General features: G+C 35.3%; 4 protein-coding genes across 6 annotated transcripts; 2 read left to right on the top strand and 2 right to left on the bottom strand.

Moving 5' to 3' along the window:
- The first annotated feature begins 317 nt into the window (after positions 1-317).
- On the top strand, positions 318-4,364 carry LOC132266674 (cell number regulator 1). Of its 2 annotated transcripts, XM_059767632.1 has the most exons (5): positions 320-737; positions 1,260-1,323; positions 2,040-2,204; positions 3,421-3,486; positions 3,663-4,364. In XM_059767632.1, the coding sequence occupies exons 1-5, from the start codon at positions 469-471 to the stop codon at positions 3,900-3,902; spliced, it is 804 nt and encodes a 267-aa protein (XP_059623615.1). In that variant the 5' UTR covers positions 320-468; the 3' UTR covers positions 3,903-4,364. The 2 variants fall into 2 exon arrangements, with proteins under 2 accessions (XP_059623623.1, XP_059623615.1); XM_059767640.1 differs by lacking the exon at positions 3,421-3,486 and having other exon boundaries at positions 318-737.
- A 1,527-nt stretch (positions 4,365-5,891) lies between these two features.
- On the bottom strand, positions 5,892-7,205 carry LOC132281714 (probable disease resistance protein At5g45490). Its single transcript, XM_059783392.1, has one exon. It carries the CDS (start codon positions 7,203-7,205, stop codon positions 5,892-5,894), a length of 1,314 nt encoding a protein of 437 aa, XP_059639375.1.
- Positions 7,206-7,946: 741 nt separating this feature from the next.
- On the bottom strand, positions 7,947-10,242 carry LOC132266667 (putative cyclin-D6-1). Of its 2 annotated transcripts, XM_059767616.1 has the most exons (7): positions 9,912-10,242; positions 9,737-9,823; positions 9,423-9,518; positions 9,117-9,318; positions 8,867-8,997; positions 8,420-8,689; positions 7,947-8,318 (listed from the first exon to the last, which is right to left on the bottom strand). In XM_059767616.1, the coding sequence occupies exons 1-6, from the start codon at positions 10,074-10,076 to the stop codon at positions 8,444-8,446; spliced, it is 927 nt and encodes a 308-aa protein (XP_059623599.1). In that variant the 5' UTR covers positions 10,077-10,242; the 3' UTR covers positions 7,947-8,318; positions 8,420-8,443. The 2 variants fall into 2 exon arrangements, with proteins under 2 accessions (XP_059623599.1, XP_059623590.1); XM_059767607.1 differs by lacking the exon at positions 7,947-8,318 and having other exon boundaries at positions 8,330-8,689.
- A 5,808-nt stretch (positions 10,243-16,050) lies between these two features.
- LOC132281705 (uncharacterized) lies at positions 16,051-16,539 on the top strand. Its single transcript, XM_059783383.1, has one exon. The coding sequence runs from the start codon at positions 16,051-16,053 to the stop codon at positions 16,537-16,539; it is 489 nt and encodes a 162-aa protein (XP_059639366.1).
- The last annotated feature ends 1,446 nt before the right edge of the window (positions 16,540-17,985 follow it).

The raw sequence follows: 17,985 nt of genomic DNA, 5'->3' as shown, positions 1-17,985 counted from the left end.
TGTTCTTTTCTTTGTCCGTTCTCATACTTATCCGCTAAGCTACGTTTTCGTTCAAACCCCCCCATTAAATTAACATGTTTGGCGTGGGGAAGGTAGATATAGGTTAAAAACACAACTGCCCACTCTCATTAAATCAGTCTTCTTTGCCCACTAAAATATATATTTTATCCGGACTTAAGACCGTTAATTTGTTAGTTCATGATAAATTAAATCCTCCTATATTGACGTTCTTACGTGGCAACAGCTGGACCGTCGTTGTCTAGGGCCCACATTCTATTATTACGCGCCAAACATCCACTGTCTCCTCCTCCCATTAACCCCATTGCCCACTAGCCAAAAATGCAAAGCCCCCATTACCCCCATTTTAAAACAAAACACTAAAAAAGAAAAGTGTAGCAGAGTATATATAGAAACAGATAATTGTATATATATATATAAATTTGTATAGAGAGAGAAAGAGAAACCCTAATGGCGGAGTTGGCGAAGAGGGAGACGGTTGGTAACGGCGGCGTGGAGGATGAGGAGGCGGCGAAGTTATTGGAAGGAGTAGCAGTGTTGGATTTCGATGTGCTGTGCTCGACGGTGGCTATGCAGACGCAAGGGAAAGCCATAAAATTGAACAGTAATGATGAATACGAGGAGGGTGGAGGAGAATTTGGGGGTGGAGTTCTGAGGATGTGGGAAGGTGAACTTCTCCATTGCTTCGAAGATCATCGCATCGCTCTCCAATCCACCTGGTTAGTAATTTTCCTCCTCATTCTTTTATTTCCATTTAATTAACAATAACAATATATACACATATAGATTCATATCTAAATGAAATGTTGTTAGGGGTTAAGGCACGAAATTTTTGAAAAGGAACAACCTTTCTTTTGTTCCTGGCAAAAGAAGAAAGGGGTTTCAACTAAAAGTAAATCTACCATATTTTCTATAAGATTTCTTTTTCTTTTTTTTTTCTTCTCTTTTATTTGTTTATTTTATTATGCTGAGTTGCTGAAGAGTCAAATAACCGATTTCCCTTTTTTTTTGTTATATATTTTTGTTGCTTCAACTGATTTGTGATTGAGAAGTGCATGTTTTCAGCTTACGAGATGATGATATCAATTGGCACTCACCTGTGTGTGTATATATATATAATATAATGTTTATTTGATAACCATATGCATATATGCATTAGGTAATATGCTTATAGTAGGATGAGAGTCTGTCATGTAATGCTAAGAATCATTTCTCTCTATCTTGTATGTTTGATGTTGCAGTTGTCCATGCTCTCGATTTGGGAAAAACATGCGTAGAGCTGGTTTTGGTTCTTGCTTTCTTCAGGTAAATCCATTTTCTTCTTTTTTGGTAATTGCGTGGACATTTCTTTTACTTGGTTCTAGTTTTGTGGGTTATGACTTGTATAGTTAGGTCCCTATAATTGTGACAATATTGTGCATGTATTGACTTTTAAATCCTCGCAATCAATCTGGTGGGCAGATTTGGGAATTTCATTTCAACCTCAAATATGCATTGTGTGTGTCAAAGTTTGGACTTTCAACCTTTTTAAATCCATATGATCAATCTCTTGAATCATTATAATCTATCTGATGTGTCGGTATACCTCAATTTTGTATAATACTCGTGTTGAACCTCGTGTCAATTGTATTGACAAAATTTGGGCATTTTTGTCATTTAAATCAATCTGAATCCAACCAGTATGGTTCCATTAACAGTCACTTGGCCTACCAACTTGTTCAAGTTTCAACAGCAAGTCAGGTTGAGTCAAATTTTTACTAAAACTTGTTAAATCTTTTTGTCAATGTTCTCCACATGAGCTGTCAGCAATCAATTCTTTTATATGTCCAAAGGGAGAATTGGCCTCATTTCTACTAATGGATATATCTATTAAATTTATTGTGTTCAGAATTGAGGATAGAGGATATATTAAGTTATGACATCATTTTCAGCCTGCATTCCTATTTCAGATATATTAGTTTTCATACTTTAAGCCACTTATCTATCTTTGATAAACTTGATCTGTTGTGATAATTTTGCAGGGAATGATTTACTTCATTCTAGCTGCTACTGTAATTTTCAACTGCATAGCTTTCATTGTCAGCAAGAGACGCAGCTTTTTGTATTTGTGTGTTGCATTTACCATCTCACTTGGAACATATGTGGGATTTTACCGTACACAGATCAGGAAAAAATTTAACATCAGGGTAAGCAATTCTGTCTACTGCTGTTTTTGAATTCTTTATTGTCTGATTGCTATTCTTAGATGCTGCATTCATTCAATTTTTTTCTTGTTTCAATTATATATATTCAACTTTCTATTCATTTGCTATGTCACTACTCTTATAAGTAAATCTCTGGGATGGCTCTACCAATTTTCTGAAGAGAAAATCAAGTGAAGCCATAGACTAAGCAAGCTGTGTTTTCCTTTTAATTTGTAATTTCTTACGGTTCCTTCAAATTCTGTGCCTTTTAATGACTCTTGTTGTGAGATTTGTTTACCTGATTTTGTGAATGTTTGATTGTCTACAAACTGAGATCCTTTCATAGAGGTATATTTCATGGGACTGTTTGGACATTCTGTAGAAATTGAATCAAGACATTGTGTTTTTACTTGCATTTGAAATGTATTTTATAAGCATTAAGAAAGTCTTATGTGTTTTTACTTGCATTTGAAATTAGGACATGGTTTTCTACGGCATTAAGCAAGTCTTATCTCTTTTTATAGCAATAATATAGAACAAGATTTGAAGTCCTGTTTTATATAGCCGCTATTTATTTAATTTGCTGATTGCATTGATGACTCCACTTTACATAACCATCTCTTGTGCCTGTCTCCGAATCTCATGTCCTTGGATACTCTGGTGATGCCATGGAAGGTGGCAGCTCTCACTAAGACGACAAGAAGTGTTACTAGATCTAGAAAGAGGGAATTAGGTTGTCCTTGAATTCCTAACCTATTGAGGGATACCTCTTACCATTTTTTGTATTCTTTGCTCATGTGGCTTTACCTGAGTGCCGTCTATATTTGGTGAAAACTTTATGTTGAGTAAACATTATTTTGGCTTGAAATTTTTTTGAGGTGTCTTGAGTAGTTTCCCTTTTGTCATGTATTGCATGTTCATCATCTAAACCTTTTTCTTTGGAATATATCTGAATTCTGGTTGATTGAACTTATGCTGTTTAAATGGAAAGTGGTTCAAAAAGTGCACCAACTTTGCTTTGTTATAAGACTGATTACATTCTTAACTTTCTGATTCATGGATTTTCTTCCTGATTTTTCCCTTTTTTGTGGGTTCTGAAAAGTGTATATGAATTCTTTACTACTTGTGTCCCCTTATCTAATGACATTTTTAGTTAATTTTATGTCATAATCACACTTGAGTCGTACTGACACCTTTTAATAATCATGTTTGTATGTAGGATACTGATAGTTCTTTGGATGACTGTGTCTATCATCTGATTTGCCCCTGCTGTGCATTATGTCAGGTCGACTCCTATGCATCCTTTGATTCTGTAATTTTAACTATGATTAAATAGTACTGTTAAGAAAAAATTGATTAAAGGTCATTAGTTCTAGCATGAACGGGTCTTTAAAACAATTTGTGGGATGTTGTTTCCTGTACCTGTTAATCTGTAATTAATATTCTTGTAATTCGAAGCAGGAGTCCAGAACTTTGGAGATGAACAACGTCCAAGATGGCACTTGGCATGGTCGGGGTGACACAATTTGCATAGGAGGCTTTGGTGAAGGTAGCAAGCCATGCTTTCAGCTACATCCACCTCCTGTTATGTCAACAAAGTCTCCTGAACCCAACAGCATGCAAAAAACTACAAATGCTAGTGATCATGCATGGACTCCAGAAGTTTCACATTCTGTGCTTTTGGTCCCACCATCCAGGTAGCAGCTACTTCTCTGAATTGTGTCGACTTCCAGACAAACAAACTTCTGCAGATTGCATCGGATAAACTCCATTACATCCGGTATGTTGGGGGGGTAATCGACTTGGACTTGGAGCAATGCTGCTTGGCCATAGAGCTGTGCTTTTTCCAGTTTCGGAACGGGTAACATGTTGCAAAAAAACTGCCGTGAGTAAGATGACTGTAGTTTGATGTGAATAAGGAAAATAGTGTATTTATTGAAGCATTGGGGTGATTAGAACAGCCCCTGTTTTCAGGTCATTGTCAGTCAAGAATAATGGTGGAAATGCATCATTATTGTTGTGTTAATAACAATAGGAATTTAGGTTATTTGGTCTAGTTTAGTTGGCTAGGGCTTGAATCATACTACTGAATGATATTGAGTCCATTCGTCCCTCTATGCAAATTGGCTTGGGAAAGAAATTCACATTTGCATTATTTGTTTACATTTTATTTGTTGTTGGTGACACAGTCTCTCGCCTGGTAGCACTTTGTGCCGTGTGCTTCGCTGGTGGTGCGATGGTCAGGTCTGAGAACCTGCAGCAGATGGAGTATGCTTGAGTGGGGCGTGTCCTGGTGGAGAGAGCATGTGTGCTCTTTTGCTGTTGTTCATGGGTATGCACTTGTTGGGTGTGGGGAAGAGGGTAAGTAAATCACAGAATAGCAAAGTAGGGCTATATATTTCATGGAGATTTGGGGAGAATTTTTAATCCTTGGATCACTGTTTGATCATTTTGAAATAATTAGTGTTTTCTGTCCTCAAATGCAAAGGAGAATAAATGCCCTTTTGAAAAATCTTGAATTTTGTGAAGCCAGATTTTGAAATCATTGTCCATTGTGGAAGCAATTAAGAAATTGAATTTGCAAAGCAAGAAATCTTCCAAAGTTGAGAAAGATGCATAGAAAGCTTCTTGTTCCGATAAAGAACAAGCCTTGGAAGCTCTTTTAAGCCCAAGAGTATCACCAAATAATGGAAAATGATAGATGACTGCCAAGAAAAGAAGAGGGGAAGAAGATAACTGTAGAAGAATCTAATTCTATGATTTGTATCAGAGGAATAAAAATAAAAGTTTAAAGGATGGTTTTGAGACACGCAATATAAAGGCCTACAGAATGGACAGCCTGTATTGATTGATAATCTTGATAGACATGGCCCTACAAGCATTTGTCTTTTGGTGATGAAAGAGCTCTTGTTTTGTGACTGGTGGACTGAATCATTGTATGGACCGACCTTGTCATGTATTTTCCTTTTTTCGTTTCTTTTTCTTTTCCTTTGTTTTTTCGCAACAAGATGGCTGGAAAAAGATACCTGAATGCATTACTGGTAGGAAAATATATCACATTGACAACAAATGGCCGAATAATAAATGATCCTAGATCAGGTAATGCACTTAAATTTTTCTTTTTCCCTTTATTTTTTTTTTTTAATTTTAAAATTTTAGTTTAATTTATTTTTTTGTTTTGTTGCAAACATGTTAGATAGCCATAAGTTATAAATGACATAAATAAAAAGGTGACAAAAACTCTACCTAACAAAGCTTAATGCCAGACACCTCACACGTATAGAATTACCCTATTGATAAACACGTATGTCTATGTCAGGTCCATCTTTCAACTTGAATTCATCCAGATTTTTCTACGGATAAATTTATATGCTCTTTATGGATATAAATATCAATGTTTTTTCTACTTGAATTCATCCACACTCTTGGATAATTATCTTCTTCATTTCATTTTTTATGATCTGCTCGAATCAGTAGTGGTCTCAATTTGGCATTGAATTAGTTTTCACTACACATTCTTAAAAGCTCAATCAAGAAAAAAGGTTCACCAAATAATGTTAGAAAACACACCCAATAACCGAAGATAACAAAGAGCAAGAAATTATACAGAAATGACAACAAAGGTAATCAACAATACTGAACTGCAAGATGAAGAAAGAAAATAAGGTGTTGTTCGATAAAGTGGAATGCTTAAGATTCTTGCTGCTGCTGCTCATCTTGGCTAGTCTCAGTGGACTTCTGTTGCTGCTGCCGCTTGAGTTTGTCTTGAAGAAGTTGATCATGCTTAATTTGCCCCATCATTTTTGCAGCTAATGGAAGGCCAGCACACTTCTTTATGACTTCATCTTTCAGATTTTCCAGTTCTTTAGGGAACTCCATGTCATCTTCTGTAACAGTGTCTCTGAATATTAACCAGCAGCTCTCTTTGTCTTGAAGGGGCAAAAGGCGACGCAAATTCTCCTCACCCACCATGTCCTTTGCTAATTCCTCACTCCTGCTCGTGACGATGATTGTTCCCCCATGCCCTTTTGGGAGTCCATAGGCAAGTTTTTCTCCCCATTTATCATCATCATTAATGTGAGTTAACGAAGCACCCAACTTCTGAAGGCCCTCGTTGTTTTCGCTACAAGCATCATCAAGCACAATTAGGTACCTCTTACCCATCAACTGTAGGCGAAGAGCAAAGAGCAGCCCCGGAAGTTTATGATTCTCATAAACAGACTTGATGATATCCTCTTCCACTCCGAGGCAGACTAAAATTCTTTTAACAATCTCCTTCATTTCGTTGCTGTCGTCTTCATTAGGGTGTTTTGACAGACATACCCAAATCCGGGGAAGGAAGTGTTCCTGGACGACTTTGTTGTTGAAAGTCAACTGGCATAGTGTAGTTTTTCCAACACCACGCATCCCAACAATCCCAATTGCCTTGAAATCGTCTTGGCGCTCTCTCCGGAAAAGCAATCTCTCCATGGACATCTTTTCATGATCAAAGCCATGAACTTTGCTTTCATCTACTGACCTTGAACTCCACCGGTAAGCTTCTAATTTCTTTGGCAAACTTGCATCACCAGTAATGGGTACTACTGCAGGTGGACTAGTAGAGGTAGCAGTACTACCATTCCTGTGATGATCTGCAGTAGTTCCACTGCCTTCCCCACCTTTAAGACCCTTTTTGATCTTCTTTAAGGTAGTGTTCAAATTGATGGCGAGGAGTAGTGCCTCAGGGGAGTACGTTCTCTGCTTCTTTGTTAGCGTCAACCACTCAGTCAACACGTTATTGAGCTGGTAAAGCTTGTCTCTGGGTGGTTGTTGTTGTCTACCAGCCTCATTTGCTGCATCTGAAGCTGAGGAGAGCTTATCTTTTTTATCAAGCCAGACTTTCAAGTCGGACAATTGGGTATGAAGGGGAGCTAATTTGGAGAGTAGAAACTGGTCATTAGAGGTTGCTTCTTGGAGAGCATCATTAATCTTGGTTATTAGATCTTGTTCAATCTCCTCACCCATTTCACCTCTCTCTCTTACTCTCTCAAAAAGGAATCAGACCAATTGGGAGTAGGAGCTCACAGGAATTAAGAATGGTAGTTGACTTAGATCTATGGTATTAAGTATTAACAATTGCCACTCACAAAAGCCAGCTGCACTTTGATGCCATCTCACAAATTTAAAACTGGAAGAACCACTAATTTAATTAGTCAATGTTGACTTGAAATATATATATACCAGCATTGGTTGTTGATGTAAGGGATTTGGATTTTCCATCAGCTTATTAATAACACCCCATGAATTGACTCGTTGGGTAGGATCAAGGGTGTGGACGATGGTGGTGCCTTATATGGGCTGGATCAAGCCACAAATTTCACTGGGTAGGTCCCGGGCTAGTATTTTAGGTCTGGCCCAACTTGAGAGCCAACCCGAATAGTGAGGTGCAATAAACCGAGAGAGTGTCCTCCTTGCCTAGCCCAATAATTACCAGAACAAAACTCAACTTAAAAATTAGGAACAAAAATTTGTAAAATTAAAAGTTGCATGACCCATAATAACAATGATCCAGCATGTCAAAAGGGCCTATAATAAGATATTTAAGGTCTAAAATTTAAATATTTGTGCTTCTTCACATTACTTATTTTGGGCTTTGGTTTGTTCATGAGTTGGAGTCCAGCCCACATGGAGTAAGCCCACTTGTGCTTCAATATCTGGAGTCTAGTTAATGTATGAAGCGAAACACAGCCGTTTTTTTATCCAACGTTGAATTCTTCATACCAGACCACACTGGTTATGTTCTCAAAATTGTGCTTTCCATTGACCCCATTTTTACAACTCTTAAAAAACTTTAATGGCGTATTCTTGGACAAAAATGTTTGAGTAGATATTATGTGACCTAGAAATTTCCACTAAATGAAAATATATACTCCGTACAACATTCAATAAAATAAAATTGCAGTGCTATTCTTGCCGGGTCGGTACACACCAAAATATCTTCTCGTCGTTTTTAAGAAGCTAATGTCCTGGAAACTTCCTGCTTTGTCATGTATTTTCTTTCCCGCCGTTCCAAACCCGCATTCATTTTCTCGTAAAAATGTCCACTTCTAATTGTTCGCATCTGCCCTTGACCCGTGACTACACGTACAAGTACGGAAAATAAATATTTTTCTCTTCTTATTACACATAGTTCTGCCAACAAAACTATTATCACAACCATACATGATACATTGGTGTACCTTTGGCATCCACCGTGGTTTGTCTCAGCCCCGCTGAATCTGCGAAAAGTGGAATGCATGATCAGTGCAAACGCCGTTCAATCTCGGCCGTTTGATGTTATTGTTGTCTCTCTCTGCCATTAAAGTATCCTCCCTTTCGGTGTTTTTGCAATGGCGGTCCACAACACTAATCGGAGTCTTTGTTCTACTTGACACCACTGCATCAAAAACTGAATCGCACCCATCCATTACCATGTCCTGCATTACACTCGAGCATTTCACCAATTTCTCCTGCAATAATAGCACATTGATGAGTGAGCAATAATTAATGTATCAAATTATATCAGATAACTCAATAAATGTCAACCAAAGAAAATAATTGATCAAATGAGTGAGTAATATATTCCGTACATTACATACATATATTTAATATACTAATTGTGTGTGTATAGACAGTAGGCTTCTTACTTTATCAACATATTCACAGGAGAATAATGCCACGCCGAAGCAAGTATATTGCGACGGAAATAAGTCGCGAGACGCGCAGAGAAGTGCCGATGCTGCAATTAACGATGGTTTATACTCTAAAAGCTTCACTTCTGTAACAGAGATGATGATTGATAATTAGATTTCAAGCCATTTATGAACATATCTATCCGTTCCATACATATAATTAAGCATGTGTATGTGTATTCTGACAATGAAGTAAACTGATTACCGTAGTGAGTTTTGAAGATGATCTCCGAAGCTCGGTCTCTGAGACCTTGACTCAATTGCGGATCTTCGAGTTCCAATAATGAAAGGAAGAAACACAAAAACGAGAAAGGTGTAATAGAACGCATCCGCCAATTCAGAGTATTGAGAACGAGGACCTCCATTCGATTAATTGATTGTGCATTGAAGATGAAACCTTCCTCTCTCTGTTTCATTTGTGTCAATGACTATTACTACTTAATTACTCTGAATGATATGTTAGTTTTAAAAACATGCATTTCCAGTTTATTGACAATTACGTTTTTATTACCTGTAGTTCAGAGAGTGAAATTTCGGTGGTGTTCATCTTTGCAGCAACAGAGAGGCAAGAGATTACAAGCAGCCTTGCAATCCATGGCTTTCCTTGCTGCAACAATCAAAATCTACTACACATTCAATTCGTTTTCTGGAGATTAAGTATACTCAAATATATATGTGCATATATATAGAGAGACAGAGGGGTATGTATATGTATATAATTGTGTAGAGATACGTTAACAACCATCTACTCCAAATACTTAAGCAGAGGGTTTAATTTTAGTATTTAAATCCTTCAACAAAGATAAGAGTTTCACTATCAATTACCGGGATTTCTTGTTTGGAGATGAACCTATCAATGTAATTAACAGCGAGGTAGCATGTGAACGAGTCAAATTTGCAAGAGAACTTTTCCTGAAAAAGTGAAACAATTTTACAAGAGGAGAAAATTTTGTAATACTAGTGTAAAAAAAAAAAAAAAGAATAGTACTGTTCTTTATACCTGTAAAATGAGAGAAATAGCTTCTTGGCGAACAGAGGCAAGGAAGTTACTCCCTTTGAAGGAAAGTGAGGGCATATGATCTGATTCGTTGGCGAAAAGACGTGAAATTGTATCGAATTGGTGTTCCTGGAAGCTCATCAATGGATTCTCAAGATCGAACTCCATTATTAGTTTTAGAGTGAGAAAGTGAAAGCCATTGAAGAACAACAAAGAAGTTCACAGAAATCAAATGAATCAAAAAGAGAAGCTTTGCATTCTGCGCTGAAAAAGAAACTGTTGATGTAGTCTTTTACTGTTACACACTTCGCTCACTCAAGTCTTCAGTGTGTGTTAATTTATACCAGTCTCTGTGTGCGGGAAAATAAAATGGAACATTAAAAGGATTTATACTCTATGGTTATATGTGAATTAATTAGTAAGTTTTAGTTAAATGGAGGGAAATACATGTTGGATGAAGCTATTATTGATTTCTCTGACAATAGATTGGACAGGTGTAATGAGACCAGTAATGTATATATTAAATTGAATGTAGTATGGTAAGAGGAATATTCGTTGTTAAAATTTTATAACAGTAGACCATTTTGTTGCCAAAGGGTAAATCATACGGTAATAAACTAGTCACCTGTGGAGTAAGCCGTAAGCGTTCGCTGTGGCAAGACAACTCTCAAATATTATAATATACAAACATATATATTATATCATAATAGACATACGTACTTATATAATCTGTGATATTCTTTTTCTTTTTCTTTTTTTTTTTTTTTTTTTTGTATATAATTTTGTCATATTTAACAATGCGGCCTCTAAAATTCTCTTTTTCTAAAGTTCCCAAGTAAATATTTCTTATTTTCTTTTTTTAACACTTCTTCTTGTTCATCTTCAAATTTGTTTGATTATCTTCAAGAAAATTTGCACTCCAATCTTCAATTCTCATTTCAAAGTTCCCTCATTTTCTTTTCTTTTTATTTCTTTTTTTTTCTTTTCTCCTCTGCCCTTTAAATTTATCATTGTTGCACTTATGTCTCATATATGTGTAATAACATTTTTTTTCTCTCTTCTTCATGCAAGTAGTGGGTGACCAGTGACCACACGTACAAGTACGGAAAAGAAAGGAGGAGAATCCACCCTAACATTGTAGGGGACAGTTGTTCACATGATCCAGATCGAGAAGGTCCCTGACAACCATTCACTCGGAGTCCTATCATCTGGGAGCTGTAACACCAATTGATTATATTGATGGTATGCCATCGTGAGGGGCTCTACATGTGTCTCATGTGTGTCAAATAAATGGATAAATTATTTATTGGCCGAATCAATTGCTACGATATATATTCCATTAATTTACTTGTGTTTTACAGTCTAAATGCGAAACACATTTACAGCTCAGGACCCCACGATTTTAATGGTTCGCACCCGTTTAAATCTCCAATCTCAAAAGATATGGTTCACGTGCAAAACCTTCGTAAGATTTAATAAAATTAAAATGTATATTTATATATTTCGATGTATCTTTTAGCATCTAACCTCACTGCACGAGTTATGAACGAAAAAACTCACTGCATGAGTTGAACAACTGTCGTTAAAACTGATCTTATATAATTAATTTATTTTTCAGGTTCTTGTTAAATTAGAGGAAAATTCTCATAGCAGTTTGTTATGTTTTGTATACCTGCATCTAGGAACTTGCACCGACACTTCTGTTAAAGTACCGTAGCTGTATCAGATATTTGAACACTTTCAAGATAAGCAAATACTACTTGGACACATGTTACATAGCAAGTACACGGTTTTAGACACTTTCAGGATACAGACCTAGTGATTTTATAATTATTTATAAATAATAATAAAAAAATTCAACACAATCTAAAATATATTATGAGTTAATTAGAATAATAATATAAAATTTTAAAAAACAAAAAAAACAAAAATCTAGTTCTAAATTTAAAATTAGTGATTTTGTTATAATTATATGGATAAAATGGACAAAAAAATATTATATATATACATATATATATATATTGACGTATCGATTCCGTATTCGTATCCTTTTTTTTAAAAAAAATTACCATATCGCTATGTCTGTATTATATTATACTGGTATCTCATATCTATATCCGTACTTCATAGCCTACAACTCTGTGTACTTATAGAAATAGTTAGTTACTTCTCTGAATCTTTGGATTTTTGCTGCAAATTCAACCGTCTCCTACTACAATTTGCAATTAATCCTTGTGCATTTTTTATGCTTTTAATAATCCAAAGGAAGCTAGCATGAAGAATAGTATATATAGTTTTGTTCAGATTCTTTAAATTCAAGATCTTCAAAGAATATACTTTTCTTGGTGGAAATAGGGCTTCAAAAAAGTTGACTACGATAGTTAGATCATTCAATCATGTTAAAATTTATTATCAATGAATTCTCTTGGTGTTAACCCATCAAATTATCGCATGAATATTCTTTGCCTTTGATTCTCAATTCGGATATGCTAATTTAGATAGGTAAAATGTGTCAACAATAATTTGCTTTAGGTGGGTGAGAAACCGTTCCATTTTGGAACATGCATAAATTTTATTTATTAATTTTAACTCAAATCTTCAATTATTGAACTCTATATTATCATCATGATGGACTTATTCTTATATAAATAATGGAGTCCCATGTACTCAACATTTTAAGGTTATTAATAGTATGACAAAATGTATCGCAAAAAGTGATATAAAAAAAAATAAAAAAATAAAAAAAATTCCTTGTAATCAACCCCTTCATATAAGATAAAAAGTAAGGATTTTGTATATCTATATGTATGTATAAAGAGGGACGGAGTCAACATAGACCAGGGGCAGCTGCCTTAGGCTCATACTGGCTTATTAATATCTAATACTCTCTCAGTCTCTTAAAAAGTGTCATGTTTGAAGAATTATGACTCACAAAATCTTCCTCCAGGTATATAAAGTTCAGATTTGAAGAAGGAGACATGTGAACAGGAGGTGGGAAGAACCCAAAATGACTTTAGTGTTCAGTGTTCACCCACCTTAAATTGCCCCTGGAGAATGTACCTTTTGTATGACCTTTTTTATTTGTTCTCTCATTTATGTTTTAGCGAGTGTCTTCTTTGAAGTTCCAATGGATTCTCTGCATTTTATTGATGCAAGAGAAAGCCTAAAGTTTGTACATGACCCCATTTCCACTCATTAGGAGACCAATAGACTTTTACTTTTTTTCCGTTTTTATCTCTCTCCATTTTTTTACCATATGGTCATAATTATTTTATTATCAGTGCATATATGGCTTCACACCTTCAGCTGAAGCAAAGGGACAATCAAGTGGGCCTTCTCTCTTTATATACATTCAAGACAAATTCTAAAAACTAAATTATAAGTAAGACCTTATTTATAATTTTTATCTTTTTTGAAGAAAAGAAAATTTCAAATTTCTCTAAGTTGGTATTCACACTCACGTGTTTTTACGGAGGTTAAAATTTTTGAAAAAATTTCAAATTTGATAATGCATGTCTCTGATTTTGACTTTGATTTCGATAAACTAACTATTTGTTTGCTACAAATAAAATAATTGAACTTAATGTGCTCTACTTGCTTGAATTTTGATTCAAAGGAAAGAAAGTGTGGCGTTGAAATAATTTACTCAGAACGCCTTTTAAAGGATTTGGTGGATTGCTTTCGTGATCTTGATGAATCGGAACGTAAAAAAGATCTTTTTTATCACCTAGAGGAATTATTTGATAATTATTAATGCCAGTCTTAGAATTATTATCGTAGCTGTGTGAGACACCTAACAGGTGTTGTCAATTATAGCAGAATTATACTTGGAGTCAAAGTTGCTCCAAATCTCTTAAAATTTCTGAAGTTAGGAAGGAATAAAGTGCATGTTTCCATTAATTGTGGTACTATCTAATGCTTATTGGGATTTTTATTGGTTAATTTGTACTTTGTAGAGCCAAAAATATGACTTTTGCAATCTATTTTGGGACTATGGATTTTTTCAATTGTGGTTTTGTTGATAGTATATGCCTCCTTGCCTTATCATCGTTGTGCTCATGAGCTACAATTGACTTAATTTTTTCATCTGTAATAAAGTTTCTTAACCTTCTGACAAAAATAAATAAATAAATAAAAACTATAGTTCTAATTTATCAGATCCATGAATTTTCATCTCAAGTTGTTAATAGTATCAATTCAATTTTAATAAAAATCTATAATTTTATCGAACTTGATTGGTACCTAGTGTTACCACCATCACAAACCTTTTCTTCTTTCTTTTCTTTTCTTTTATTTTTTTTTCCTTTTAAAAAAAAAAAATTTTGTTTGATAGATAATTATTCCTAAATTTTAGGATAAACTACCAATTTTCAGTTGATGTAAAAGGGCAGGGGTGGTTCTTTTCTCGTAAAAAGAAAACGGTTAATTTGACAGTTAACATTCAACGGTCAACTTCTGATGAAACAAGTCCACTCTCTTCTCCTCACGCAAACTTCTATATAACATTGATGCAGCTAGGTCTCTTTTGTAGTCTTTATCATGGAATTTTATTTGAGACTCCTCCAAAAATATTTTTGTTTTTTGGTATCTGAGTGTTGCCTTGTTGCTCTGAAATTCTGAAACCTTTGCTTTCATTCTACTCCAACTTTTAAAAACATGACCACCTAATTGAAGTTACCAAGATTCATATATATGACCATGAGATCGAAAAACTGGTCTTAATTCCTGATTTTGCATAGAAAATGTTTCACATTTTTCTCGAATTCTTGCTGCCTGCTGTTTGTACATCTTTTCTTCTCCTATGATCCTATCTTAAGCTTCAACGCATTTCATTCTATTCCATTTGTGTTTCATATGGTATTCTAAAAAAATAAATTTGTTATTTTATCATGCAATATTTTTAAGATGTACTTTGACATTATATTGACTTGATTTTCTGGTTAACCTTGTACATCTTTCCTCCATTGTACAGAGCTAGCTTGGTGTTCATGTAATTTTTTAAATATTTTAATTGATACAGTATATATTAGTGAAACATGTAGTGATTAATCTTTTTATTCAAATATTTTCGATTTTTCGTGTGAATAATTCTTCTATTGTACGAGTTTCATCATCTTCCACTTTTGATTTTAACAAGTTCTTGTCATTTTCTTCTAAAAGTACTCTTTAATAGAAAAATGATGTTAACTTTGTGTAAGATTTTGAGACACCAAAGATCCATAAAAAACCCGTTCCAACTTTCAATTAGGAATTGGCACAAGGAACCCATTCAAGTGACATGGAAAAAACCCGAAATGGGGTGGACAAAACTGAATTTTGATGGATCCTGCAAGTGTAAGACAGGAAAATCCAGCATCGGAGGGTTGTTTAGGGACCACAATGCGGAGTTTTTACTTGGTTATGCAGAATCCATAGGAAGAAGCAACAGTGTCATTGCAGAATTGGCAGCGCTTCGAAGAGGGCTTGAATTGGTTATGGAGAATGGTTGGTCTAACGTATGGGTGGAAGGAGACTCAAAGGCATTGGTTGAAATTATTGCACAAAAGAGAACACTTCGATGTGCAGAAGCACAAAGGCATGTTAGCAGTATCAATTTAATAATACCAGTGCTCGAAAATTGTGTTGTGACACACATTTATAGAGAAGGCAACAGAGCTGCTGATAAATTTGCACAGATGGGGCATCATTTGAAGAAGCCTCAAATTTGGCACCATATTCCACCTAATCAAGTGTTGCGCATTGTGCATGAAGATGCAGAGGGTAAAATATTTATTCGTAGAAGATAATTAAACAGATTATGGATTTCTTTTTTTAGTATTGGAGAAATCTTTTCCATTGTATGTAATTATAATGTATGTATGTATATCATAGGATTGAGGTGCAAATATTTGTAATAATCGTCAATTGATGAGATAGAAATGATGTATAATTACAAAGTAGAAGAAGGTGGATGTTTCCATTAATTGTGGTACCATCTGTGAATTATGGGGTTCTTCATGTAAATTGAACTTGGAAAACTAATTGACTATTTACATGATCACATTTATTGGTTGATTTGCACTTAATAGAGCCAACATGCATGACTCTTGCAATCTATATATTTTGGGACTGTGGTCTCTTACCCTCCTTGAAAGGAAAAATGATGGCAAGAGCTTTTTCTAGGATTTTGAGACGCCAAGGATCATTACAAAATCCATTCCAAGTTTCAGTTCGAAATTGCCACAGGGAACCGATTCAAGTGGCATGGAAAAAACCCGAAATTGGGTGGACAAAATTGAACTTTGATGCATCATGCAAACCGGGAGGAGGAGCAAGCATTGGAGGGGTGTTTAGCAATCACAATGCAAAGTTTTTACTTGGTTATGCTGAATCCATAGGAAGCAGCACCACCAACACTGCCATTGCTGAATTGGCAGCGCTTCGAAGAGGGCTTGAATTGGTTGTGGAGAATGGTTGGCCTAATGTTTGGCTTGAAGGAGATTACAAGATACTGGTTGAAATTATTGGACAAAGGAGAAAATTTAGCAGTCCAGAAGCACAAAGTCATGTTAGTAGTATAAATTTAATAATAGGAGTGCTTAAGAAGGCAACAGGGCTGCTCATAAATTTGCACAGATGGAGCATCATTTGAAGCATTGTAATGACTCTAGCTGATGCCAAAATTTAAAAATATTCGGCAAAACCTCCCCTAAAAATGGGCCTACAATAACCTATTGCAATACACAAAACACATAATATCATCCAGCATCCCATTCATTCGTTCATTATACCTCAACATAGTTCCTCTCATGGTGAAACATTCACACACCAATTAATCTAAATTATCACAATTACAGTCCCAAAATACATGGTTAAGATTTAAAGTCCTTGTCTTACAACGTTACATGATACAATTGTGTGGAAACATATACCATAATTCCATTAGTTTCATTTACATCAAACAAAAGATAAGTTCGTACTTAAGTTACAAGGCCATGAATACTAATTTAGTTACATCCCCACAACTATGAATATATATAAAACGGTCAAAATACAAAATAGCAAACAATCTTCTAACAACTTTAAAGCTTGAGGTGGATTGTCGTCCACCGGTTCATTTCCAAGACCTGAAAAAAATAATATAAATAGTAGGGTGAGCATAAAGCCTAGTAGGTGACACTTAAGACACAATTCTTGTGTTCTTGTGAATCCAAACAAAGTATAGACCAATGGGAAATAGGGATTATGCAATATAGGGAATTAAAACAATATGCACGTCAATTCCAATTATAAACCATGCAGTGCAATGAAATGCAATGCATGCTAATGTCATTCCCCATTTTCATTCACAAAACCATCACTTTCAAATGTTAATACAGCCTGCCCTTTGGTAACCCCGCCGCGACATGAGAGGAGGATTGGCTATCGTCTCTAGACCTTTGGTAACCCCGCAACGTCATCGAGGGGCCCGAATAGCTCAACCACGCTAGGGCGACTTCCTAGTCCCCTCTAGGCTATATTAACCTCTGGCCCATTGGTAACCCCGCAACGATCAGATTTATCAAAACTATTTGACAAAACTCTTTTCCCAAAATTTCCCCCATTTTCATTTCAAGACAAATTCTCCAATTTCATGCATCCCAATGACATGTGCATGGATGTACATATAATCTCAATATTTTGACAATGGGAAATTTGGCACAATCTAAATAAACATGTTCTCATTAGTCATTTTCAGCATGTTAACACATAGTAGGCATGATAAAACAACATCTAAACATATTTTACACATGAAACAAGTCATAATCAAGTTCTTGAAAATTCTCTAGACATCATTCATACAAACATAGATACAATTAACTCCCAATTAAACATGTTTGACATAACAAGGAGGTGTAATTCACAATAGAACAAGAAATGAGTGGATTAAGATGCCCCTACCTCAAATTTGCACAAAACCCTTAAAATGGGTCTCTAAATTCGAAGTCCCTAGGAAGACCAAAAACTGAAATTGCTTCTATGAATGCGTAGAGCTCGTTGCGGGCTTCGTTTTGCCTCAAACGGCACTTAAAAACACTAAGAGATGAGGGAGAAATCA

Source organism: Cornus florida, unplaced genomic scaffold, assembly GCF_030987335.1.
Source record: "Cornus florida cultivar Cherokee Brave unplaced genomic scaffold, ASM3098733v1 CherokeeBrave_3.0.0_Hap2_Chr01, whole genome shotgun sequence".
In the NCBI taxonomy this organism is placed as follows: domain Eukaryota; kingdom Viridiplantae; phylum Streptophyta; class Magnoliopsida; order Cornales; family Cornaceae; genus Cornus; species Cornus florida.
This window is presented reverse-complemented; position numbering and strand designations above follow the sequence as displayed.